The sequence below is a fragment of the Panulirus ornatus genome, chromosome 59 (assembly GCF_036320965.1).
Source record: "Panulirus ornatus isolate Po-2019 chromosome 59, ASM3632096v1, whole genome shotgun sequence".
Taxonomy (NCBI): Eukaryota; Metazoa; Arthropoda; class Malacostraca; order Decapoda; family Palinuridae; genus Panulirus; species Panulirus ornatus.
In genome coordinates, this window is record NC_092282.1 from 15,811,354 (window position 1) to 15,839,027 (window position 27,674).

The 27,674-nt window shown below is 48.0% G+C and overlaps 1 protein-coding gene across 1 annotated transcript in view; it reads left to right on the plus strand.

Moving 5' to 3' along the window:
• kermit (PDZ domain-containing protein GIPC-like protein kermit) overlaps window positions 1-27,674 on the plus strand; it is a 172,851-nt gene that overhangs the window by 121,679 nt on the left and 23,498 nt on the right. Inside the window, exons 2-3 of the mRNA XM_071696135.1 lie at window positions 329-425; window positions 15,752-15,885. Of these exons, the coding sequence (XP_071552236.1) occupies window positions 329-425; window positions 15,752-15,885 (231 nt within the window). The remainder of the gene's footprint in view (window positions 1-328; window positions 426-15,751; window positions 15,886-27,674) is intronic.

Here is a 27,674-nt window from a genome sequence, read left to right on the forward strand (position 1 = left end):
CGCTCCTCCGTTAAACATGTCCTTAGTTCCCGGGGGGTGGATGGCAGAGCTCGCGATCTCATCACGTCTTCCATGATTGAAGACAATCATTGCCAAGTTTCACTTAATTGGAAGACGTGATGCAGGAAGTCGATCCCAGAGCTTAATGAAGTTACGATTCATGACACAGTGTTATGAAACGAACGCTTGCAAGATTTTGGTGTTTTATAATTGTCTTAGAAGTGATATTTAAGGAGGTGATTAATGGTGGTGTTTACCATGGTAATGTGAGTGTAGTGTTGTCTGTGGGCATCAGCAAGACATTAATGTGTTGTTTCCCTTGTTCCAGATCCTGTTCTGCACGCTCAACACACACAAGGTTGACATGACCAAACTTTTAGGCGGGCAGATCGGCCTAGACGACTTCATATTTGCACACAGAAAAGGTAAGTCAGTTTGGCCTTAAGGATCATAACTAGCCTCTCAGGCTGCTTCCGTCTCCACCACACTGTTGTGCTGCCTCATCGTGTAGTCACTGCTGCTCCATCGTGTGGTCACTGCTGCTCCATAGTGTGTTCACTGGTGCTCATGGTGTGGTCACTGCTGCCCCATGGTGTGTTCACTGGCGCCTCATGGTGTGGTCTGCTGCCCCATGGTGTGGTCACTGCTGCTCTGTGTTATGCTCACTACTGCCTCATGGTGTGGACACTGGTGCCCCATGGTGTGGTCACTGCTGCCCCATGATGTGTTCACTGCTGCCTCATGGTGTGGTCACTGCTGCCTCATGGTGTGGTCACTGCTACCCCCTGATGTGTTCATTGTTGCCTCATGGAGTGGTCACTGCTGGCTCTTGGTGTGGTGGACGCTGGCCATGGTGTGGTGGACGCTGGCCATGGTGTGGTGGACGCTGGCCATGGTGTGGTTGACGCTGGCCATGGTGTGGTGTATGCTGGCCATGGTGTGGTGGACGCTGGCCATGGTGTGGTGGACGCTGGCCATGGTGTGGTGGACGCTGGCCATGGTGTGGTGGACGCTGGCCATGGTGTGGTGGACGCTGGCCATGGTGTGGTGGACGCTGGCCATGGTGTGGTTGACGCTGGCCATGGTGTGGTGTATGCTGGCCATGGTGTGGTGGACGCTGGCCATGGTGTGGTGGACGCTGGCCATGGTGTGGTGGACGCTGGCCATGGTGTGGTGGACGCTGGCCATGGTGTGGTGTATGCTGGCCATGGTGTGGTGGACGCTGGCCATGGTGTGGTGTATGCTGGCCATGGTGTGGTGTATGCTACCTCATGTTGGTGGAAGTCCTTGGCGTGGACGGTGAGGTTGGTTGGCTTACTGTTATTGTCTGTCGTGTGGCTGTGAGTGCATCAGTTACCGGGGTGAGGCAGATGGCTGTGAAGGTCAGGAGGATGGTATAAAGTGGTGATGCTGTTCCCTGGCAGCTTGTCGACTGCTGCTGCTCTGGTGATGGGTCGCCTGGATGGTGTGTGTGTGTGTGTGTGTGTCTTTCTCTCTCTATGGCGGTTTATTCCGACATACAGAGTTTGACACGACACAGCTGCAGGCTGTGCAACAACAGGCTGGCTTTCTGAATGTTTTTCTTTCTTTTTTTGAGGGGTGGATTTTCCTTCTGTGCCCCTTATTTCTGTTCATCATATCGTGTTAATCAGCATGTCAGATGATTTGGCCAGTCTCCATCCATGGTAACCAGGTCTTCACCAGCATGGCGCCCTTGTGTTGGTGGTGTTTGGGTTTTGCAAGACTGCCAGGTTAGTGGTCGTGTCCTGCCAGCCGACCTTCATGATGGCGGTGAGATGACTCATGTAGACTCGTTGCAGCAGTCGCATATGTGTCCCGTGTGTCCACGTCACGCGACTGCGCAGGACATACGGGTGAAAGATGATGATAAGAATATAAGAAATACGGCCATTGCAAGAGACCTGTTGGCTTATGCTAGGCGGGTCCTGAGTCTGTCCACTGTACAACCAAACGCCTGAATGAACCCATAAACACATCCAACCTTCGTTTAAAGCTGCCTAAAGACTTAGCTTCCACTACTGTACTGGGCAGCTTGTTCCATAAATCTGTTACCCTATTCCCGAGCCAATATTTACCCACATCCGACCTGAATCTACTTTTTTCTTTGGATCCATTATTTCTTGTCCCATCCGGTGGCGCCATTCTAAGAACTTTATTCATGTTTCTTTATTAATGCCCTTCACCCACTTCAAAACTTCAGTCATATCCCCTCCAGCCCTCCTACTCTTGAGTGTAAATTCAGTCTCTTTAACCTTTCTTCATAAGTGAGGTTTCTAATTCTAGGGATCATTTTTGTCATGCGCCTTTGTGCTCTCTCCAAACAATCTATATCAACTGCATAGTATGGAGCCCAAAGCTGTACAGCATAATCCAAATGTGGTCTCACCAACGCAAGATAAAGATACTCTGAGTTTTATTACTAACAATCCTAGTAATGAACCCTAACATCCTATTAACCTTATTACACACTTTAATACCTTGTTGCCGCGGCTTAAGATCCTTGCTCACCAGTACCTCTAAATCTCCTTCGCATTCTGTTTTACCAATAGTAATATTGTCCAGTTTGTAATCACTGTTCCTATCTTTAACCCACTCTAAAATTTGTGCATTTATCTATGTTGAATTCCATTCTCCATGTACCCGCCCATTCTGATAATCTATGCAAGTCCCTCTGCAAATTCACAATATTTTCATCTGAGTCAATTTTGGCCTCTATTATATCATCATCGGCAATTTTACTCAAGTCGCTGGTTATTCCCATATCCAAATCGTTAATGTATATAACGAACAAGAGCGGTCCCAAGACTGACCCCTGAGGAACACCGCTGGCTACATTGCCCCAGTCCAATGTAACTCCGTTGATGCATACCCCTCTGTTTTCTGTCAGTGAGCCACGCCCTATTCCAATTGAATACACAACCCTCGATGCCGTGTGCTGCTATATTTCTAAGCAGACGCTCATGAGGTACTCTGTCAAAAGCCTTAATTAAGTCTAAGTATACAATATCATAACTCTTAGCCTGGATTAGTTGATACCACACACATACACACACATGATAGCTATCCAAGGAGAACTTAGAAGAAACTGCTTCAGGCTATAGAAATGCCGAATGCGTTGCTCGAGGTAAAGGATATATGAAGAGTGGCAAGATACAATGAGGAGGTTAGGGGATGTCCTATAAAGGTAACGTTCAGTGTGGTGTGGTTTAGCTACGAAGTTCTGTTGCAGGATAGGGGACTTGCTGACAGTAAGTACACCAGTAGCGTATAGATCAGAGCTGATGGACCAAGTGAGGAGCCTGGGATAAGTAGAGGAGAGTCAGACGACATACCAGGGGACACAAGCAGAGGAGTAGAGAAGAACACAGCCCAGCCACGACCTCCGGAGAGCCAGGAACCCTTAAGATTATACGAGACTCAAGATTGAAGGTAATAGATACAGATGCAGGAGGACTGGTAGTGTAGACGGAAAGGCATCGGATGGAATTCAAGGACCCAACTTCGGGAGACCATACCAGATATTGTTGTAGCTGTGGAGAAGAAACTTGCCGGAGAGATAAGATCCAACCTCATTTGTCCGAAAGTTTACATGATAGTTAGGAGGGAAAGAGATGATGAGGTCTTACAGAAGGATTGGCGGGAAATGATGATGGATGGGCCATTCAGACAATACATAATGGGAAGAGTAAGTGTAGGGGGAAAAAACTTGCCTAGTGGTGTTGATGATATGTAATCGTCCGGAGCATTGCAATGAACTAGTGCAAATATTCAATGAAAAAGTATTGAAGTAACGATCAGGTTGGGGTACTGGACGCAACGAGACATGTACTCCAGAAAGCTGGTCAGGTTTGGAACAGCGGGAGGTGATCGTTACATAGAAAGAGACTCGGAGAACTTCGACTCTCATGGCGACCGATGGTCATCAAGACACGAGTGTTCTTGGACAATATACAGGAGAACGTCTTTGTTTCAGCATATCGCTTGAGCGCAAAACTGCTAAAGGCGCTGTTACACCAATTATGCCAGATCTTATATTGACACATATTTAGAAAGAGATTTTTGATATAGCATATGATCCACCAGCTGGTGAAGGTGATCATGAAGTGTTCCTGTTAGATGAAGTTGCCAATGAGGACATCAAAAGAGGGTTAGAGTTGACATCAGACTTAAAGAAGGGAAGAGAATCGTGGAAACTGCTCAGAGCTGAACGGTTTCTCTCTGATGTAAACAGGGAAGTGGAATTAGATAGCCGAGGTATAGCCCATCTTTTGTAAGGTTTTGTAAGATCTATAATGAAGGAGGTAAAGCATGGGTGCCTTTGGTCTCGGGTCAGTTAGGGAAGGTTAGAAAAGAAGAGATGATTCAGTGGAAGATATCAGAACGTAGCTTGTGGGGTGTGTATTAACGTCACATAAAGCAACCGGTCTGTGAAAGTATAAGAGCGCGAGGTGTGAATACGGCGAGATGAGGAAACGGGGCCAGAGAAACTTTAAAAAGAATTTTGTGAACGTCAGCAGAGAATCCACAACGTTTCCATGAAGATATATGAAGGAAATCATCGGTTAAAGGACAACTCATCAGCCTAAAAGATGACAAGATTAACAGTGTATTCACAGAACAGTTTAGCCTCAACACCATTGAGTTAGGATGGAGAAGAGGACGTGGAAGCAATAGGAATGCTCATGACATAAGAAGACTAAAGGCTCTCGCCCCACATGAGACGTATAGTCCCAATGAAATCCCTTCATGTGTCCTTAGTGTATGTACAGAAACAACACGCCATTAAAGATGTTGAAGAAATATCGCAGGAAAGGAAATCGGAAATTTGCCCTGACATAGAGTACAGTCTCGCTGACGAGTATAGTCTGTAAAATATTAGAAAAGATAATCGAAAAGTACATGTATCATTATTAGCAGGGAAGAGACTGCCTAAGTAAGAGACATACATGTGTGGTCAAGGAAAGGTAGTCGCTGATAAAGAATCTTTTAGTGTTTCACGTAAGAGTGAGTCCCGTTTTAGACAAGAGAGATGAATGATTGGATTCTCTTTTCTTGAAGTGTCAGAAGACGTTTTACTGTATCACTTCAGTTAGTAAGATACTTGGAGTCTCAGGCAGTCATAAAGGGGAAAGCTCCTCTGATGGATATAAGATTATCTCACAGTGGTAAGGCAACGAAGGAGAAGCCAGCCTTCTCCAGATGGGTTGAGGGTTACCAGTGAGATGCCGCAAGGCTCGAGCTTAAGACCTTTGTTGTTCGTGATGTATGTAAATGACGCCAGAACTGGTTTTCTGCCCAGATGTAAGAATTAATAACCAGACAGACTGCTTATTGACCAACGCCAGAAGTGCTTTTAAGCACAGCTCATGTAAGGCCCGAACTGGAATATACTTTATAAGTCTGGAACTAAAAGTGACAGAATAATCATAAGAATATATTGATCATCATTATTATTCTCTCTCTCTCTCTCTCTCTCTCTCTCTCTCTCTCTCTCTCTCTCTCTCTCTCTCTCTCTCTCTCTCTCTCTCTCTCACACACACACACACACACACACACACACACACACATATATATATATATATATATATATATATATGTGTGTGTGTGTGGATTTTATCCAAAACATATGTTTTGGACAAAAACATATGTTTTAGACTATCACATGTTTACCAAATGGCGTCCTAGCTTCGTCTCTTCGATGTATATCAACTGACTGTTATATTTCTCTCTTGTGTCTCCCCTGATGATGTGATTATTACACGAAAGTGCACTTGGGAACTATTCGTGTTTCATTTTCCCCGTGGACTCATAGGAATATCATGATCACGCGCAAAATTGTGATCCTTTCTAATATATATATGTATATATATATATATATATATATATATATATATATATATATATATATATATATATATATATATATATATATATATTCAGAAGTGCATGTAATATGGATTGATATCTTACAGAGTGGTCAGAGTCACACACCTTTTTTAAATACACGAGAAAATCGTATCGTATGATACAGTGGGTGTCGCAACGCTCATGACCCTGGGGACCTGAGCTAGAGGTGGCTGCTACGTACACTTCGGCGGGAAGTTTGTGGCAAGTGTAGGGGGAGTCGTCGATAAGGCTGGTTAATTGGTCGGTTGTGTAAGGCTTCAGGCCTATCAGCTGCCAGGGTTTTCGGCGCGTCATAGTGAGGCCCGCCAGCGTCAGCCTACCTACCTACCTACCACTCTCACCGACCGAACCATCTTTGAGCACCATCTTCAAGCGTCCAGGATAATTACTGAGGACCACATCCACTCTCACTGTGTGTGTATGTGTGTGTGTGTGGCGCTTGTACCACGAGGAGAAATGTGGTATTTGGTAAGGTAAAACAGACAAGAGGACTATCAACTGGACTCGTTGGAGATTCATTGAATTATTCGTTTGTCTCTTCTGTAAGACAGAGATGTACGGATAAATTATGTGTAAGAATTTGGTTCTTAACTCCTGAGGGGTTTAGATAGTCGTGGTGTAGCGGTTAGCGTACCTGACTGTGACGCATTCACTGGCCGACCAGGGTCGTGAGCATTAGGTTCGAATCCTGGTTGTGGTAGTCGGTCCATAGTCTCTACCCAGCTGTTCATCCACCCCTAAGGGTTTGGCGATAAAATAGTTACCTGGGTGTGGAAAGGGAGTTGTGGTTTCGGTGCATTACACATGACAGCTAGAGACTGTTTGTGAACGAATGTGGTCTTTGTTGTCTTTTCCTAGCGCTACCTCGCGCGCGCGCGTAGGGGGAGAGGGGTGCCATTTCATATGTGACGGGGTGGCGACGGGAATGGATGAAGGGAGCAAGTATGAATATGTTCATGTGTATATATGTATATGTCTGTGTATGCATATGTATGTATACGTTGAAATGTATAAGTATGTATATGTGCGTGTGTGGACGTGTATGTATATACATGTGTATGGGGGGGGGTTGGGCCATTCTTTCGTCTGTTTCCTTGCCCTACCTCGCTATCGCGGGAGACGGCAACTAAGTATAATAAATGAATAGATATTAGCGTTAATGGGATGGCCTTGAGTAGGGCCTCAGCAGCCCGTGCCGTCTCTGCTAACATAAGCAAAAAAACACTGCACACGTGAACACTCAGAGCCCACCTTACTGGACTGTTGCAGACGAGCGACCATGACAGTAACACGTTCCTCAAATTATACTGAAAATAACGTTAAACGATGGATGAGGGTTTTGTAGGTTTGGTTAATTCTTGAACACTTTGTTCCTTGGTTTACATTTCTGCTTGCTCTTCAGTGCCCTGCCCTTTTGTGATTTGGTCTGTATGTTCAGCTTACTTCACAGTCAACAACTGTTGTTAGCTGTGACAAGGTGATTAATATGTTTGACGTCTATGTTTATGGGTTAATAACACCGCGACCTTAGACTGAACTTGACCTGTTGATATGATCCGTAAAGCAGTAAGTACGACTGAAATAAAGGACGATGATGAAAATGAAATCTGGGTGACTGACTGTGGCAACATTATTTTGCTCAGAATCCTCATGATTTTCACTTTCCTTCGTGGAACACTTGACGGAGTCGCCCGCCAGTCAAGCGTCAGCAGTGCTGACCGGCTGGTTGCGTGGCCGCTGGGCACATACACGCTCACATATGCCGTGCGTGTAAACAAACGGTGAAGCGCCACCTCTGTAGGCTGTGAAAGCTCACAGAATACTCAGTCCTCTCGGTGAAATAACTAGCCATGATTTCCTCCTGCGGGAATATAGGCGGGACTCCCACACAGCCAGCACTTGTAATGCATGAGAGAACAAGGAACGAGTGTGGCAGGATAAAAGAAAGGTGGAAATGGGAAACTTTGAACACGAATATTGTAGACAAGGAAGATGAAATCCTAACCTCTTCCATAACTTCATCAGGAGAAATTCGTCACTTACAGAGCATCTGATCAGGTTCAGGCCTCAGAGGAAGAGTTGTAGAGGATGATGTAATGATGTCTGAAGAGATGAATGTAAAGTTTAAAAGCGTTTTCACACTGCTGAAGGATTGTGCCGATACACTAAACTGTATTTTTCAAATACTGTTCAAGATGTCGTTGGGGAAGGACAAGTTGCCAAGGGAATGGAAAAGGGCGAACGTAATACCTGTGTTTATAAGAGAGGAGACCAGGAAGAGGCACTGAACCACAGACCACTCTCCCTGACGAGTGAGGTTGTGGAAGAGATAAGCAGATATAAGCGGATAAGTTTCTACAAAGGAAAAATTACCCAAGTGAGAGGCAACAAGGTTTTAGGGAAAGGAGCTCGTGTGTAACGAACCTCTTAAATCCCTACGAGAGTCTACGAAAGATTGAGTTCTGTTTAAGGTAAAAGGAAAGGGTTGGGGGATTATTTATATATGGACTTTCAGAAATCATTTGACACTGTCCCACACGGGAAGATGATCAGGAAGCTGTGATACCAGGCAGGAGTGAGGGAGAGACTCCCTCGGTCGACGGAAGAATTTCTTAGTGGGAAGGAACCAAGGACTCATGTCAGAGGAGCCTTGTCCAAAAGGGGTGGAGTTTTATCAGTAGAGTGGCGCAGGGTTCTGTCCTAAGACCATTCTTCTTCTTCTTGATCAATTTGAGTATCTTGTCTGAAGGTACAGAATCCTACCTGAGTAGGTTTACAGATGATGCAAGTCATGAGAGAAGTGAAAAACGAAGAGGATTGCATCCATCTACAAGGAGATCTACACAGACTTTAGAATTTGTCTAATAGATGGCTAATAGAATTCACACCGGGCAAAATGTAATTAGAATGGAACACAGTGAAGGAAGGCCTCAAGATAATCATTATCGAGCAGGCAATAATCTTCAGGATGTTGTGAGTTAAGAAGGATCTGGCATTAGACATTTTCCTTAACCTGTCACCAGAGTTCCACATTAGGAGAATAGTAAAGAAAACAAAAAACGAAATGTCTGCTGGTGAATATTAGGGCAGCTTTCAAGTATATGGAGAAGGAAATATATAGCAAACTGTTCATATCCTACGTAAACCCAACACAAAAATTTGCTTCTCATATTTGGTCACAGCACCTGAGGTAGCCCAGTGCAACAATGGTGATACTGGGTTAGGCGAGAGGCTTTAGACTTACCCATCACGGAAGAAAGAGGAGTTGACAACAATCACAACCTTATGAGTCTTTCAATCAGTTTGATGACATCAACAGTAAACATTGCTCTAGAAAGATACAACGACAGAGTAACAAGAGATCACACCACGAAAGCAAGCAAGAAACTTATCAGAAAGGATGTGCACGAGTCCTTTTATGATATAGAGAGTTGTGGATGAATGGAATAAACTGGGTAGTAAAGTTGTAGATGCACACACCATACATTTGAAGAAAATGTATTGTATCATAGATAAAAGCTCGAGAGATGTGGCCCCCACGGGCGTCGATCCCCCTACCCCGTACAGGACACATATCCTCTCATGTTCCTTCACACCCAGACCCACGTCCTCAGGTCACCAGGAGGTGGAAGTGTGTGCAGGTCTTGCTGTTTTCTCCCCCTGACTTGCCCTCAACTTTCCTTGACAGTTCGGTGGCATTAGCGGTCGGCAGAGTGACGGCGCGCGATGGTGTGTGTGTGTGTGTGTGTGTGTGTGTCCACACTTTCTGCTGCATAACTTCCGGTAGGAAATCTACTCGTTTTCTATCTAGAATCTAGAATATTTCCCCTTCCTGCAGTATTGCTGGAGAGATACCATTTTCTTTCGTTATTTTGGTGTACTCTCTCTCGCAAGATGTAATGATTAGGTGGGTATATTGTCATGGCAGTGGTCTGATGGTCTGTTTGTGGTCTGCATGCCCGGCACTGTGTGGTAGGGGGGTTTGTGTACGTGAGGAAGAACCTGTGTGTTGTCGGACGTATCAGACTGGCGGGTCTTGTGTTGGTGTGTGTACGTGGAGTGACCATCAAGGCCAGGCGCAACCACGAGAATTGAGCCACTGCACTGTTGTTGTCTGTGTGTGTCTGTGTGTGTGTGTGTGTGTGTGTGTGTGTGTGTGTGTGTGTGTGTGTGTCGAAGGCTTGATGTAAGCCAGGACTTAAATGAGATGTAGAAAAAAATATAGACATATGAAGAGTAGAAGAAAAGGAATCGTACAGTTTTGGATTATTTCATATTTCTATTTATTTATTCCGTTTTCAAAGACTAGTTGTTTGTGCCTCCCATGCTTAGCTTGTGAGCAGTAGCGCAAAAGGATCGCAGGGGGTCACAAAGAGTCGTTGTTAGACCCCCAATGGCCAGATAATCATCAAATAAATCATGAATTAATATAAAGGTGGTTTATTATATTAAGCTGATAGTCTCTCATATAGTAGATTGATCTGCTAAGTGAATACCGTTTGAGAATATAAGGTAACTTGTTACTCGTAATGAGGTGTTTTGCCATTTCACTCGGGATTGGTCCACACCAACCCTGCGTGAGGTTCTATTTTATCCACAGTGTAAGATATCGTATACAGATTGCGTGTCCATCCATATCTCTGGACACAAACTTTACGCACTGCAAGAGCCTCGTGTGAGAAGGAATCCATAGCAGTTTCATTTGGATCCCTTGACCAAAAAACTTGTTCGCACAGCTGAATCTAGCTTCAGGTACAAGCAGGTTCCATTCTGGTCTCAGGGTCAGGGTGTGTAAGGCAAAGAGTAAGGATAAGGGATGTGAGACAGTTCAATCCTGTGGTTGTGCTTTCTGCAAGCTCGAGAGCTATGTATGTGGTAGACAGTTCAGGTTGTAAGGGAGATGTCCATTTGGTTACTCAAATATTCTCTTCTGATCTGTTACCGTTTTGGGTTGGATCACACTGGCAGTACTTCCCGTTCTCTCAGTGTCATACGCGTGGATCACTTCCAGCCATCCCAGTGGCTTTGGTCTGGATCACACCGCTACCACTTCCAGCCCTACCAGGGGCAGAGTTCAGAGTCCAGCCCTCAGTATAGATCCTGTCTTCTGTTATTTTCAATCTGGAGGTTTTGTCAGTGTCCAAGAACACTGCGTTTGACAGTGTTGAAGGTGAAGATTTGTTTCCTTGGTGAGTGAGTAGGTATAGTGATTTCAAAGGTGAGGTGTTGCCCCTGGCCAGGAAGGAGGGAATACCGATGCTTGCTATTTTTTGTACCACTGATGTGTTCCAGACGTCATCATGAGAGTGGCTGTTACTTGTTTGAAGGGTAGGCCCATCGAAGGAGATGGGAAAGGGTTGAGGAGTTAGGAAAGAAAACTAGGAAGAAATTGAGGCATTAAACTTGATCAGGTTTCGTCCATCTCACGGTAGAATCCTGACCAAACCTGAGTTTAGAGTAAGTGTTTCTGACGAGAAGAGATATACATCGAAGTAGAGAAGATGAGATGGATTTGGAAGCTGTGAAAGATGAAGCTGCGACCTTCCTATGGAAAGTGGAAAAAGAGTTTTCTCAAGTTAGATCAGTGTACGTTAATGCAATGCTGATATTGACTTCTAAAACTGGGTAACTGGGGGTCGAGGGTGAGGATTGTAAGGAGACATTTACATAAGGTGAAAAACAGATCCATAGAATTGGGTCAAAGTCTGGAATATGGGTAAGGTAGGTGGTATTTTGCTTCGAATTATCAAGAATGGAAAACATGAATTAATTCACCTTCTCCTCCACCCTTAACATGTGTGAGAGGATTTCAGCTATTTTCCCCTGTGGTGTTCGCTAAGATGTAAATAGAAGACCTCAACAGTAGGGTATGTCACGCTCCGCTGTAGGAAGTGAAATAATCGAGGAAAATTAAAAAGTTTGTCGAGGTAGGAGACAGAGTAGCCAAGACAGGACAACGTTGGTGGCTGGAGAACAAATCTTCATCCAAGTGATTTCAAAAGTTTGGAAATTCATGGTGTACAAGTGGTGCAACAGGCTGGAAATTCATGGTCTACAAGTGGTGCAACAGGCTGAAAATTCATGGTCTACAAGTGGTGCAACAGGCTGGAAATTCATGGTCTACAAGTGGTGCAACAGGCTGGAAATTCATGGTCTACAAGTGGTGCAACTGGCTGGAAATTCATGGTCTACAAGTGGTGCAAGAGGCTGGAAATTCATGGTCTACAAGTGGTGCAACAGGCTGGAAATTCATGGTCTACAAGTGGTGCAACAGGCTGGAAATTCATGGTCCACAACAGACGCGTTGGTGGTGGAATGAATACACACTCCTACTCTAAGGCCAGATCGTGAATGAAAGTTTATTATTACGAATGTGAAAGAGATTCATGAAAACAGTGAGACACTTGAATCTCGAAGAGAAATAAGACATGGGAGACGGCATCAACCACGAGATACTCAGCAGAAGAAAGGTTACAGACTTATCTATTTCCGTAATGTGAGGTTTTCAAGATGGGGTGGATGTTACAGTAATCACAGCAATACTGCAAATGTTGGTGAAATGAATGAAGAAAAAAGTTAGGTCAGTAAGAGAGACGAGAGTCAAGGGAAAGGCCGACACTGCTACTGCCCGCGTCCTCCGTGTCTTCAGCAGTAGAGACAAGCGGGACTCGGGAAAAATCTTAAACACTCCTGGATTCGTAGAGGCCATAACCGTGTTGAACCCTTCCATGTGTGAGTCTGAAGGTTTTGATTGAGAGAAGGGAGGAGGGAAAGAATATGAAGAAACTAGGTAAAAATTGGCAGGACATATGTATGGTGCGTGTTGAGATGAGGTTTGGTAGTGTAGTTTTGAAGACACGAAGTAAAGGTGGCAGACCCAACACCGAGGATGTGAGACAGGATTAGCAATACGCCTTAATGAAAGACTCGGGGTCGTGGAATGAGCCGCCTGAGCTCTCTCCCTGACGCTGGAAGTAGGGAGTCAAATGTTTACACAAAGTCTCACATCGATATTGAATTTTGAGATGGTCAGGTTGGTGGGTGAAGCTCCTGGACGTGGGCGTCGCAGATATAACTTATAGTTTTGAAAGAGACGTAGATCAGTAGATTTCAGAAAAATTTCAGTAGATTTCATACACTCCGTAATAATGATTCAGACTGGGAGGACTGATGTGAAGCATAATTTGAACTGATCTAAGTCTCTTGTATAATGGTCTAACTTGGGACATGACTCGTAATTTGAAGAAGAGTCCACCTCTAGCCATGGAACTTAACACACAAGTTTTTCGTTCCTAGCAAACCGTATTTTCCGTGTTTCTTATTTTCACTCCCAGTAACTGTACTGCAGTACGGGCGGTGCATGGGTTCCATCGTACACCCTTCCAGTGATGTATGTACAATGATGTACAAACATGGCCGACGACCCCCGTACCTCCGCTTCAGAAGGGCGTGGAAGGCCCCTGCTCGCCTCCTGTGCCTGTGTAGCAGAGGGAAACAGAGGAAGAAGCTTGACCAGAAGGACTTTCAACGTCCGCCGTCACTGTTGAAGATAATCTGACTCTTACGTTAAAATTTGACTCAACGAAGAGAAGAACTCGTGCCTAAACGGAAGTTGATCTACGAAGCCAAACCACAGGAATATTACATATATAGGAGGCAAACTGCGTAGAGTAACAACATGGAGGAATGGGTTCTACTCTCAAGTACTGAAGCGATAACTCGCTCAGGTTCTTATGGCCTCAAACATAGAGCAGAAGCCGAGATTCCATTTTGGGTTCAGACGCTACTCTGAAGCTTATGGACTTTTAATGTGATACAAAAATGTCAAAGGAGGAGTGGTTGTAGTCTCGCCCCTGCCACAGTGGCTGTAGTCTCGCCCCTGCCACAGTGGTTGTCGTCTCGCCCCTGCCACAGTGGTTGTGGTCTCGCCCCTGCCACAGTGGCTGTAGTCTCGCCCCTGCCACAGTGGTTGTAGTCTCGCCCCTGCCACAGTGGTTGTAGTCTCGCCCCTGCCACAGTGGTTGTAGTCTCGCCCCTGCCACAGTGGCTGTAGTCTCGCCCCTGCCACAGTGGTTGTAGTCTCGCCCCTGCCACAGTGGTTGTAGTCTCGCCCCTGCCACAGTGGCTGTAGTCTCGCCCCTGCCACAGTGGCTGTAGTCTCGCCCCTGCCACAGTGGCTGTAGTCTCGCCCCTGCCACAGTGGCTGTAGTCTCGCCCCTGCCACAGTGGTTGTAGTCTCGCCCCTGCCACAGTGGTTGTAGTCTCGCCCCTGCCACAGTGGCTGTAGTCTCGCCCCTGCCACAGTGGCTGTAGTCTCGCCCCTGCCACAGTGGCTGTAGTCTCGCCCCTGCCACAGTGGTTGTAGTCTCGCCCCTGCCACAGTGGTTGTAGTCTCGCCCCTGCCACAGTGGCTGTAGTCTCGCCCCTGCCACAGTGGCTGTAGTCTCGCCCCTGCCACAGTGGTTGTAGTCTCGCCCCTGCCACAGTGGTTGTAGTCTCGCCCCTGCCACAGTGGCTGTAGTCTCGCCCCTGCCACAGTGGTTGTGGTCTCGCCCCTGCCACAGTGGTTGTAGTCTCGCCCCTGCCACAGTGGTTGTAGTCTCGCCCCTTCCACAGTGGTTGTGTTCTCGCCCCTGCCACAGTGGTTGTAGTCTCGCCCCTGCCACAATGGTTGTGGTCTCGCCCCTGCCACAGTGGTTGTAGTCTCGCCGCTGCCACAGTGGTTGTGGTCTCGCCCCTGCCACAGTGGTTGTAGCGAGTTACCGTGTCGTGGGGAGCGACGCCCACGTCTTGAGTGGTGTCCTGTATGTTCCTCTGGTCCGCTGCTTCAGAAAATTCTTCTTAACCCCCTGAACCACGATGGTACAGCGCCTGGGTATGGTGACGTAACCTAAGTGACCATCAAGGTCCAGTTTAGAGACCCGAAGATCCCACAGTCGTGCTGAAGGAATCGAAATATTTCTTGAAAAAAAAATAGATTTTTTTTTCGTCTGTCTCGCCATCGCAGGAGAGCCGTTAAGAGTCGCGTTTTCTCAGGTTTTATCGTCAGTCTTTATCTATTTACTTTGGTGGTTTGGTGCAGGTGTTGTCAGGTTTGTCTGTCGTCCGGCGAGCCATTGTTGTCTCGGTATTTGTCACGTTCCCTTCACTAGTGTGTCAGCTTCCTCACCACCGTGTCTTCAGCAGCCGCTCCACCCGCCCCGCCCAACGCCACATCACCTCACAACACATTGCCCAGCAGGTTTATCGTGTGGCCGGGGGTAGCATGACAGGTACTCAAGGGTTCGCTTTGCCCTTCGTCGGCGTCTGGACTCGACATTTCAACGTGCAACGCAACCTTGATTTACAACCTGAACGGTCTGTATCATAACCCATGAAACTTGGTACACAATAAAGTACTCGCCCCTTACGTAAGAACCTACTGTTATACCCAGATTATTATGCCTTTATTATGCTATCAATGACAAATGAAAGAGTTGAACTTGGAGTTTAACCTGACTCGTAGCTTGAAGAAAACTCCACCTTTGAGGACCTGGAACTTAATACGGATGGTTTTGATCATTTCCAGTCAATAGTTCCACCTGTTCGTCTTTCCCTGGCCGTAAGTTCTGCTGTAGAACAGGCAACACAAGTGTTCCTTGGTACTACTGTTCACCTGTATCATTACATTCCTCACTCTGTTATTCGTGGCTGTCTCGTACTATCGCCTCTTAGCCTCTCGTAAACTTAGTCTACATTTGTGTACTTGTATATTCCCAGCAGCCATGATTGATTGTGGATTGATATGTTGATACTGACCTGTGGCTTCTTTGTCGTGGAGCAGGACGGCCCAAGGAGGTGGAGATCAGCAAGACGGAGGACGCCCTGGGCCTGACCATCACCGACAACGGCGCCGGCTACGCCTTCATCAAGAGGATCAAGGAAGGATCCGTCATCGACAGAATCAAACATATCGAGGTCAGTGTTGCCCTCATGTTCCCTCATCTCTGCTCCCAGGCCTCACACACTCTCCTAGCTTCTGCTGGCCTCATACTCTCTCCTCACTCCAGCCGAGGCTTGTGCTGGCCTCATACTCTCTCCTCACTCCAGCCGAGGCATGTGCTGGCCTCACACACTCTCCTCACTTCTGCTGAGGCTAGTGCTGGCCTCACACACTCTCCTCACTTCTGCTGAGGCTAGTGCTGGCCTCACACCCTCTCCTCACTTCTGCTGAGGCTAATGCTGGCCTCACACACTCTCCTTGCGTCTGCTGAGGCTAATGCTGGCCTCACATACTCTCCTCACTATCCCTAGGCTACTGCTGCCTCACACACTCGCCTCACCCTCCCTGAGGCTAGTGCTGGCCTCACACACTCTCCTCACTTCTGCTGAGGCTAGTGCTGGCCTCACACACTCGCCTCACCCTCCCTGAGGCTAGTGCTGGCCTCACACACTCGCCTCACCCTCCCTGAGGCTAGAGCTGGCCTCACCCACACTCCTCACTGTTCTTGGTTAAGGTATATATTTGCTTCAGTGCTGCACCGTTGAGCAAGATGCTGACTGTTTTGTTGTGGCTGAGGTGACGGATCTGTTGTGTGGTGTGTCCACCAGGGGCGCGGATCCTCCTCCCACAATGATGGCTTTCACTGGCCGCCGCCTGCTGCTGCTGGTGCTGACGCCGCCACGCTGTGTGGCTGTGGCTGGCTGGCTGGCTCATCCTGGACTAGTTCCCCGAGTATCACTATCGATATGATCATTGCTCGCCTGCGGCCGTGACCCCGTCAGTAGTGCACCGCCCTGGCAGGTCGGGTCTGTCATCCACCTCGCTGAGCTTGACTACGTACGTACGGCCCAGGGTTAACCTGGTGAGCGGGATCGAACCCCAGATCTGTGTTTTCATTCGACGTATGTACGTACAATTTCCCTGAACAACTTGCGCGACACGTTCCCTGCTGACCATAACACAGTTTCTCGTTAACCGATGTGTACAGTAATGCAGCGCCCTGTTAGTACCTGAAGTACACCATAACGGCATCAGATACGTCTTTGTATCTGCCGTGGGTAGAGGAAGTGAGGGGTTCGGTGACGCTAACTACATATATTTTCGTGGAAACTGCAAAGCTTTTGTACTTTGAAAAAAAATCAGATCATAATCATTATAACTTACCAGACAGGACTCAAGTCATACCAGAATATGTATACAGAAGTCTGTAAACTTTATGAAACAAAAATACCTGGAGAGTGACAGCTTACGAGGAGACTGAAGCTCCAGCTTTGGTCTGTGGATGATGAACATCTCCCCCAACCAGACGCTGTGTGAGGATGAGTCTGGGGGCGTAGCGAGGTTTGGCTGTGACCATCAGCTTCACCAGGAGGCTCTACCACTACAGGGATCTTCCTGTGGGAGGAATTTAGAGTCTCGACACAGTACTCTTGTCTCTCACCAAGGAACCACATTAAGAGCAATGGGAAGGACGTGTACCATATGCTAATCGTTCGCTCACGTATCGGACGCAGGTTAGGGTAGACGCCAGCAGTTTGAGCAACCCAGAAGGAGGCGTAGTTATGCTGGAGAAGGTACAGTACACGGTGACAAAAGTTACACCAAACATCAAAAGATACAAGAGGAAGGCAGCCGTCGTGGATATGCCTACTGTGTGTGTGTGTGTGTGTGTGTGTGTGTGTGTGTGTGTGTTGGGGGGGCAGGCTGGTGGAGACCTCACGATACAACCTTGAGATCCCATAGTGGATTGGACTACCTCGACATGATACAGTTCAGCGAGATAAGAAAGTACCTGCCTTGCAAGAGGCCTCAACCATGCATCTGAGCAAGATGTTTACTAATAGATTCCAGGATGAATGGTTTATGTTGTGTGAGGCCGTAGTGAATGTGGGGAACTAGTCCTGGAAAGTGTGACAGGCGATGGAGGTTGAGAGATCCACAAGTGCAAATCTCCATCCCACACACACACACACACACACACACACACACACCACATACATAATACACACAAACACAGCAGTTTGATGGTAGAAATGTTCAAGGGATGGGTCTCTACGAGTGTAAAACTCCCTCTTCATGCAGTACAAATGGGTAATTACACACACACACACACACACACACACACACACACACACACCACATACATAATACACACAAACACAACAGTTTGATGGTAGAAAATGTTCAAGGGATGGGTCTCTACGAGTGTAAAACTCCCTCTTCGTACAGTACAAATGGGTAATTACACACACACACACACACACACACACACACATGGTGAGGAACGCCGGTATCTTGTGCCTACAGGGCAGGAGAGTTAACCAAACGCAATAACTAAAGGAAAGTTCCTCGGAGCCAGATCTCTCGAGCGGGACTTGTGTACGTACATACCTGTGTGTACCGTGTGGTACGAGGAGAGAGGGAGTCTGTCTGTATGTCTGTGTTGATACCATAAAGGGTTGATTAAGTCGTATCAAGCTCAGCACTATGTTTATATTCACCGAAATTCCTCATTGTTGTTATATTGATGTGACGAATGATTCTGGTCGATATTAACGAGCGACGCCTGTTTGAGGCGTGGTGATGAACTGCAGGTGTCTGTTTATGCTTCACTTTTAAAAGCTTAACATCTCTAGGTATTTATATATCAACAGCGCATTTCAGTGATACCGTGGGTGAAGGGTGCATTTCAGGGGGGTGCGGTAGGTGGAGGAGGCAAGTATAAAGCGTACAGCGGGCACGATCCATTGACATGGGAGAGTGACGGGTGGGCCCGAGTGAGACCAGGGACCAAGTGGGTCGTCTTCTCATCAGAGAAGGATGGAAGGTCAAGAGTCCTGGGTCATAACAAACACCTGATACATAACTACAGGATGTTGAGTCATACCTATATAAGACGTCAATAAAGTTTCTTTCCCTACACTTCCAAGCTTTGGAACTCACTACCTTCTCATGTCTTTTCCATTAGCTATGACCTAGCACACTTCAAAAGACAGGTTTTTCACTTCCTCCAAAATTCGTTGATACTTTCCCTTATCTCTTGTTTTTCTCTTCCATAATCCTCTCTACATTTCGAATATGGCCCGACCTTGATGTGGACTTTCGTCCATGACTGAAGCCTTCAACGTATGGAAAAAAGAAATACACATACGGAGTATCAGGGCTCGTGTGGGTACGAGTACTGACATTATACTGGGGGAGTGAGACACGTCAGCTTGTACCGCCGTGCCTGGTGATACACAGCGGGTGAGGGAGGTGGTGAGGCTCCTGGCTGCACACCGTAATGCTCCTCATCACTCTCCACTGTCAAGATGTCTCTCTCTGAGGCCCAACACCGGCCATGTTCATGTGGTCGTACCCAGCAGTGTGGGAGGGTCAGAGGCCACGGAAGATGACCCAGGATGAAGATAAACGGTGTTGGTGAAACAGATTAACCGTCAGTGTGTTGCCAGTGGTAGTGTTGGTGAAACAGATTAACCGTCAGTGTGTTGCCAGTGGTAAAGGAAGGTGTAGGAGGAGGGAGTGGTGGAGTGTGTGGCTGGAGTGGTTGACTGGCCGGCCGCTGGTGTTCACCGTGTGGGAGTGATCTCTGCGAGGATCCTCACCTCCTCATCCTTAGAATTAAATGTAATTCACAAAGAAATTGTCCTGCAGGAATGACATTCCTCCTAAACGATGAAACTCAGATGTTTACTTGCCTGGCGTGAAGCAGGTGAGCAGCCATTTCGCTGCTCGTAGGAAATCCTTCTTGATATTTATCACAAGATGAATTTTTTTGACAGAGTTTCAGGAATCCATTCTGACGTGTTTCAAGGATGAAGAACGAACAAAGATATTAATGTTACACTTGTTGAGGGAGATCAAGGAAACACGGGCCACATGATCTTGTGGAACGTTCGTCCAATACACCTGCTGGACTTTCGTGTAATACACCTGTTTAACGCCTTTGGCGTACATTATGTGTTCTGTGAAAGGGCGCGTTCATCCCGATACATTTGTGTGTATGCGTGTGTGTGTGTGTGTGTGTGTGTGTGTGTGTGTGTGTGTGTGTGTGACAATAATCTCCACTGGGCTCACGGGACTCGATCCTCGGGCCATCGAAATGGTAGACTCGTAAACTCAGTATAAAATTCTTCCAAAAGAACTTGTACAAACTCTGGAGAAGCAGATTGGCCGGCATTCACACGGTATATAAAATCCATACTTCAGGTCCCTCCTGGGTAGGTCTCTCCATGCCCACATCTTGCCACATCACATTTCGCCAACACCACACACCAAGCTGGCAGTAAGGGCAAGACCATACCCCCAAGGTCACAGGAAGCAGAAATAACCCACACATCACCCTGCGTGTGGCAGGCCTCATAGAGCAAAGACATTGCACTCAGACAGACCCACACTCTCCCCGCGGAGACCAGAGAGCTGTATCAAGCCGTGACCCAGCACCAGCAGTACAGTGGCTCACTTGACGCTGTGGACCACAGAGCCAACAGCAACTAACTCTGGAGGACAGTGGAGGGAATCCACACGTCCCATTACCCGCTCCAGCCCCCACCCATACACTACTTCTGACCCAGATCATCATCATAATCCATTCTCCTGAAGAACTCACAAACGTACTGATGAAACGAAACCCAGAAATCAGCCACCAATCAACCACTCCCTAAGTAGAGCAGTCGTGTATGACCTGCAGAAACTCTACCCCAGATCAACAGCTCGCTCCCCCTCCACACACACTCCCCCTCCACACACACTCGCGTTCAGAATCCCATTAAGACCTTGACTAACTCTTCTGCAAGAGGCCATGATAACATGTCAAGCTTCCTCGTGAAACACTTCGGTCCAGGTGCAGTCCAGGCACTCACAGAGATCCTCGTCTACTCCAGGCTACACAACAAAATCCCACACGTCTGGAAACCTTCCAGTACGATAGTACGCATCCTGCAACCCTACAAGCCCAGCCTTCCCCTCTTCCTCCTGCCGCTCAGGACCACTATCATCAGTCGCCAGGCTCCTCGAAGAACTGATCCACAGCAGAATCCAATCGGATGCCTATCTCTCTCTCACCCACACATGACGGTTTTTAGACCCAGGCAGGCATTTGGATCCTGCATTGTGCACGATCCTCACACAACAAATTCTAGATGGCTTACCCCCAACCCCCCAAACCCCCAACCCGCACAGTACTAGTGGCAGTGGATATCAACAGAGCATTTGACGCTGTTCCTGACACAATTTTCCCTCACAAAATACTTGACGCCTTCCTCCACAAAAAAAATATATGTAAAAAAGGTGCTTAAACTATTTTATGGTTGGCCGACAGACCAGAGGCGCTCACAAAGGCTTCACCTTCAACACCTTAAAACTTTACAACGGAATTCCCTAAGGAGCGACTCCTTCTCCAGCCCACTTCATACAGGACCTGCCGTTACCTCCGACAGACCACACCGTCGTTGGCCCGTCACACTCCCATGACCTCACAGTCGCATCACAACACCCAGACAACATTGAGCACGTAGCATTACATCATACATTTAAGAACACGGACTCAACGCAACACAGGATGTCTGTCTCCCTACATAATTCCACCGTTACCCTCCTCAACCACAGTGACACGACGCCAACCTGTGCCCTTCCCATCATCCTGAATGGCCAACTGCTTCCACTCAGCGGCACTCACGCCATACTGGGTATTGCATGCGACACACACATGACATTTACTCCCCACACCACAGACATCAACACGAAGGCCATCAACACAACACCCTCAGATCGCTTACCGCACCAGTTGTGGACAAGGGAAACATCTAACTTGTACCTAGAGTTCATCTGCTCCTCCCTCAGCTACTCTTCTGTCCCGCAAAAATTCACGATCAGTTTATAACAAGACCCGTGACTTCCTCTACCTGGCCTACACTCACTCCACACACACGAACACATGACCACGCTTCGTGACCCGTGTCCCCGCTGCCCGGATGGACGTGGCCAGCTTACTGTGTGGAGCGGGATCACCATAGAAGGGATTCCTGGGACAGAGGAGTATATATATATATATAAACTGTATATATGGAAGTCATGCAAGAACGGGTTGGCAGGAGGGTGTAATGGCCTCTCACATCAGCTAACATGAGAAGTTCCAGTGGTGTACAGTGTAGTGCCGAGAGCCGCCACTTGGGGTTGAACACTCCAGAAGTAATGCTGTTCTCCGTGTACGCTGTTGTGTTGTTGCTGATCTTAAAAACGCGGGTACTCAGTTGATTTCTGTGTTCAGTCGCTAAACTGACGAGGCTCTATGTAAAGACAGGAGGGCTGACGGTGCAGACAGATGGGGCCGTGGTACAGACTGGAGAGCTGACGATGCAGACAGATAGGCCCATGATACAGACTGGAGGGCTGACGGTACAGGCAAATAGGCCCACGGTACACACTGGAGGGCTGACGGTACAGACAGATAGGTCCATGGTACAGACAGGAGGGCTGACGGTACAGACAGATAGGCCCATGGTACAGACTGGAGGGCTGACGGTACAGACAGATAGGCCTATGGTACAGACTGCAGGGCTGACGGGACAGACAGATGGGCCCGTGGCACAGACTGGAGGGCTGACGGTACAGGCAGCTGGGCCTGTGGTACAGACAGGAGGGCCCACGACAAGTGGGTAGTTTATGTAACACATTGTCACACTGACTGGAGGTACAAATTATGGCCAGAATGACCACGACAGTTGTTTCTCTGCCACTTGACTGACTGTACCAGAGGCTCAGTCATCTCTGCTAGGATGGTACGATCCTGTACCCCAGCCAGGCTGGTCCACCACCAGACACCTGTGGTCGTGTACCCCAGCCAGGCTGGTCCACCACCTGTGGTCGTGTACCCCAGCCAGGCTGGTCCACCACCAGACACCTGTGGTCGTGTACCCCAGCCAGGCTGGTCCACCACCTGTGGTCGTGTACCCCAGCCAGGCTGGTCCACCACCAGACACCTGTGGTCGTGTACCCCAGCCAGGCTGGTCCACCACCTGTGGTCGTGTACCCCAGCCAGGCTGGTCCCCCACCTGTGGTCGTGTACCCCAGCCAGGCTGGTCCACCACCTGTGGTCGTGTACCCCAGCCAGGCTGGTCCACCACCTGTGGTCGTGTACCCCAGCCAGGCTGGTCCACCACCTGTGGTCGTGTACCCCAGCCAGGCTGGTCCACCACCTGTGGTCGTGTACCCCAGCCAGGCTGGTCCCCCACCTGTGGTCGTGTACCCCAGCCAGGCTGGTCCCCCACCTGTGGTCGTGTACCCCAGCCAGGCTGGTCCACCACCTGTGGTCGTGGTGAGGGTGTCTCATCCCACACACGGAAGCATGGAAGGTAAGCCAACCAGGCCAAGGCCAGAGCCAGGTCACGTAACTCACGATGGTATGACACATGATATACACCCAGTATTAAACTGTAGCGGGAGTAGACCCAGCTCTTAATGATACCTGACGACGGAGCAAAGTTGAAATAACCAGCTCGGGCAGGTATGGCTGTGCCAGCCAAATCTTGGCTATTTTTCGCAAATTATTGTATGTTTTGTACAACTTTTGGTCATGAACACATGAAAGTTATGCAGCTTCTTTTTCCTGTGTTTGACGGCGTGTGTGTGTGTGTGTGTGTGTGTGTGTGTGTGTGTGTGTTGATCGTGGACCGACTGCCGGAACCAGGAGTCGAACCCGTGAATGCGAGTGTCTGTGACATTCCTACGCCTCTTTTATTATTATTATTATTATCATTATCATTGTTGTCGTATGTGTTGGTAGACGTTAAGTACTGGACGTGCCAGGTCTCCCGCCCTGCTCCTCCACGTCAGTAAACACATGATGTGCCTCGTAATGTCTTGAGTTACACGCTCTTAACCGAAGCTGTGAACTTGACGAAGGGCCAGACTCTCACGCTGGGCTTCAAGTGTCCCTCGAGGTTGTGTGACGCTGTCATGTGTTGTGAGGACGGCCCTGGCTGCTGGATAGCGCTCATACCAACACGTGGGACCTGGCGGCTCGAGAGGGGGTGTGTATGAAGCGTTTTTCAACCTGACCTTTACGGGTTAGACGATCATGCCCGATGGTGGTCGTGTGTGTGTGTCCTGCGCCGAAGACATCTCGTCCGTTGACCTTGTCGTCATCATCCAGTGGTATACCTCATTATTATCCCGACCTTGACAGCCTTGTCACTGACCTTATTCCTCCCGCTTGGTGTGGCCACAGTCGCTTAGCGTGAGGGAGGGTGCGTGTGTGGCGGGAGGCGGCGCCGGTGGACGTGACGGATGCATTGTTGGGCCGCAGCGAAGACTTTCACTGCGGCCGTCGGTCGGTGGCGGCCACCTGACTCACCGTGACTCCAGCGAACGGCCGTCGTCAGCAGCGGTGGCGACGACGTTGACGGTGGTGGTTGAGGTGTCACGTGACGCTGGCTGGTGTGAGGGGAGTGCAGTGTTGTGGCCAGGGGGGCAGGTAGCCTCGTCATCTGCAGCAGCCGCCCCTGACCGTGTCCAACCCAAGCTGGCAAGGCCAAGTTCTCCCACAGGATCACCGTGATCGTACCATCACACTAACCGACGTTGCTAACTGCATGGTACTTACCTCTTGAGGTAATTATAGAAGTATATAAAAAAAAAAAGTCACTTCTGTCACAGTTTTGCTCTGGTCATACGACATTCTTGTTGTGTATCGTATTTTCGTTGCTCCACACTCACGCCAGCCGTGTTGTGTGTGGACAGCGATACCAGAGAATGCTACGGTGTAGGGAGGGAGTTCTACACTGGTGGCACTCTTGCTCTTGAACTTTCTTTACAAGTTTGTTAGCTTCTGTATACGGTGAGGATGAATATTTTCATCACTTGTTCCAATCACTCACAACTCTCATGCCCATAAGAGTACTTACTCACCTCATTCCCGGGAAGTTGCTTGCTTTATTTCCTTCGCTATGACTTCTAGTGCTCTTTAGGTGCCTTTGGACAGTGTTTGCTGCCGACATTTGCAGATGAAGCTGGTGATCAGCTCCTGATTCCTTTCTCTTTCATGGTAGGCAGTTGTATAGCTGTAACTCAGCTATCTTCTGAAATCATCTTTGTTGCTCTCCTCTGGACCTTCTCTATTAGCTCTTTACGCTTCTTAAAGTAAGATTGACCCAATATAAGAAACATAATGCAATTCAGCTCAAAACTGTAAGTAGTTTACTGGACATCTTATCCATGGGACTGAATGCAATTCAAGTATGAACCAGTATACAATTTCCCTCCTTACCAGTTCTCCTGACGTCGTGTTCTGATCACAAGTTGGGAACAATGTCGACACTCAAGTTCCTTTCACTCAGACTGATGTGTCGTGCAGTGTCCTGCCGGATCAGAGTCGTATTTGGGCCTGTTCTCGCTGTGCCCTGTCTTCATCACTTTCCATATATGTGGGTTGAACTTTATCAGCCATGGATCAGACCGGCTCGAGGGGATTGAGTGCGTCGCTTTGTGAGGTGACGCAATCCTCATTATTCCCTACGTCTCTCATGACCTTGGTATCTTTCGCAAACACTTGTGGTTCGTTGTATACAGAGATCAAGAATTGCAGGTGTCCCAGTACACGCAGCTGATAAGCCTCTGACACTCTGGGGAAGGTTCCTCTGACGTGCGTCGTCTGTTTCCTTCTGCTAAGATAAATTTCTGTCCATCGAAGGCGCCTCCTCCCTTGTGCTTGCCTGAAGATACAGCATCATCGCCAGCCTCCCGTGTGGTGCACTGTGAAACGCCATCTGGCAGTCTAGGAACACACCATCCGCCCATCCTTCTTCTCTTTTGTCTGAAACGGAGCCCCTCAGGTGTTTGCACACCTGGCTCTTACAGGAGTAGGAAGAGAGACAGATGGAAAAGGAAGAGAGATCCACAGCTTAGCTGTTCCAGTAAAGAGGGAGGCAAACATGGACTCCCCGTCTTAGAAAATCCATGTTTGTATTTAAGGAAGTTTTTCCTTTGCAAGTGATCTTTCGTCATCATTTTTTTTTACTATCTTTTCCAGCATTTTGCCGACCTTGCATATCATTAACCACATTGTCAAACTCAGGCATTACATGATCACGTTTTTTTTTCTTCCCCCGCACTTCCTGCATCGTATCTGAAAGTTTCAGAATCCACGTTATTGTTGTAAGATCAGGAGGAATGATGATGTATCATCATCATCATACATTCTGATGTAACGAGTGACATCAGATTTTCCCGGAAGCATCGTGTCTTCAGGAAAATCTACATTTTTTCTCCCCCATGTCCTTCGTTTTCATCAACGTTTCCCATAACTACCATGTCTGATGTAGGTACACATGTCCCACTGCTTCCTGCACTGTGTTGTAATTATGAATGTCTTTACTGTATTTACTCTTCGCATTATGTATCTCTGAAGTGGATTATCCACCTGCATCATGCACCTGCACCATCCACCTGTATCCACCTGCACCATCCACCTGCATCATCTACCTGCACCATCCACCTGTATCATCCACCTGCATCATCCACCTGCATCATCCACCTGCATCATCCACCTGCATCATCCACCTGCACCATCCACCTGCATTTTCTAAAAACTTGTAAGTTGGCCCTTGCTATGAAGTAGCCAATCCCTCTCCTCCTCCTCCTCTGTCTCCTCCTTCATTCGTTGCTCTCACGCATCCATCTAGACACTTTTAGAATTCGTCTTTCCACTCATTTGTAAGTTTTCTCTCACTTCTCCAACAATATATGACTTGAATTTCCCTGAGTCGGGCCACAAAACCAGCTCACTGGCGTTTATTACCTGACTTTCCGCTTTCGTCTACTTTACTTTCAGTCCGACACCAGCTAGACGGATCAGACCTGGCTTCTCTGTGTGCCAGGGGTAAGGTACATCAGCTCCTCAGCTTCTGCTGACGCGTCCATGCCGTCCCCTGTGACTGCATTCTCTACTTCTCATTCGTCCTTCCCTTGCTCTGTCATTCACAGACAGAAAAAAAGAAAAAACCCACTGAATATCTTCCTGTTAGCAACTATCTTAAGCCTGTGTGTGGGACTGACATTTGAGATCTCTTTGTCACATTAAGATGGTTTTAAGCCCGTGTTGCCCTCGTCTTTTAACACACGCACACACACACACACACACACACACACACACACACACACACACACACACACACATACACACACAGTCCTAAGTCAGATACCCATTTACCCACTTTCTCACCTGTTGATCAGACCTAAGTGGAGGATGAACACTTGATTTCGGTGTGGGTCGACTGCCATGCCCACGATCCAAGCTCAGGGGTGGATCAGTGCTGACTTAGGATCAGTAACACCGTCACTACAGTATGTAGGCCGGTGTGTGTGTGTGTTTTAGAGCCAATATCTAGAGAGGCTGGCCTCAGGTATCGGCCTGGTGGCGGCTGCTGAGTTCAGTCTCTCACGGCTGCCCGTGAATCACTGATGACGTTAACAATGGTTGGGATGGGACTCTTCTCCTCCTGGTACTGTGATGAACGATTCCAAATGGACGTGATGCGGTCATGGTGTGCGAACTGCAACTCGGGGTCGACGATATGTCTAGCAGGAGGTGGCGGTGGCGGGATGGTGCCGTACCTTCCTCCCGAACGGTCTGGTGTAGCCGAAGCCAACGTCGGCTGAAGAGGTGGTGTGAAGGCGTAGTGCGCTGAACTGCTGGTGACAGGTGGTGTAAAAGAGAGGCCCAAGGGTAACCTTGGAGGCTTATGCTTTTTCTGCATCATTTCCAGCA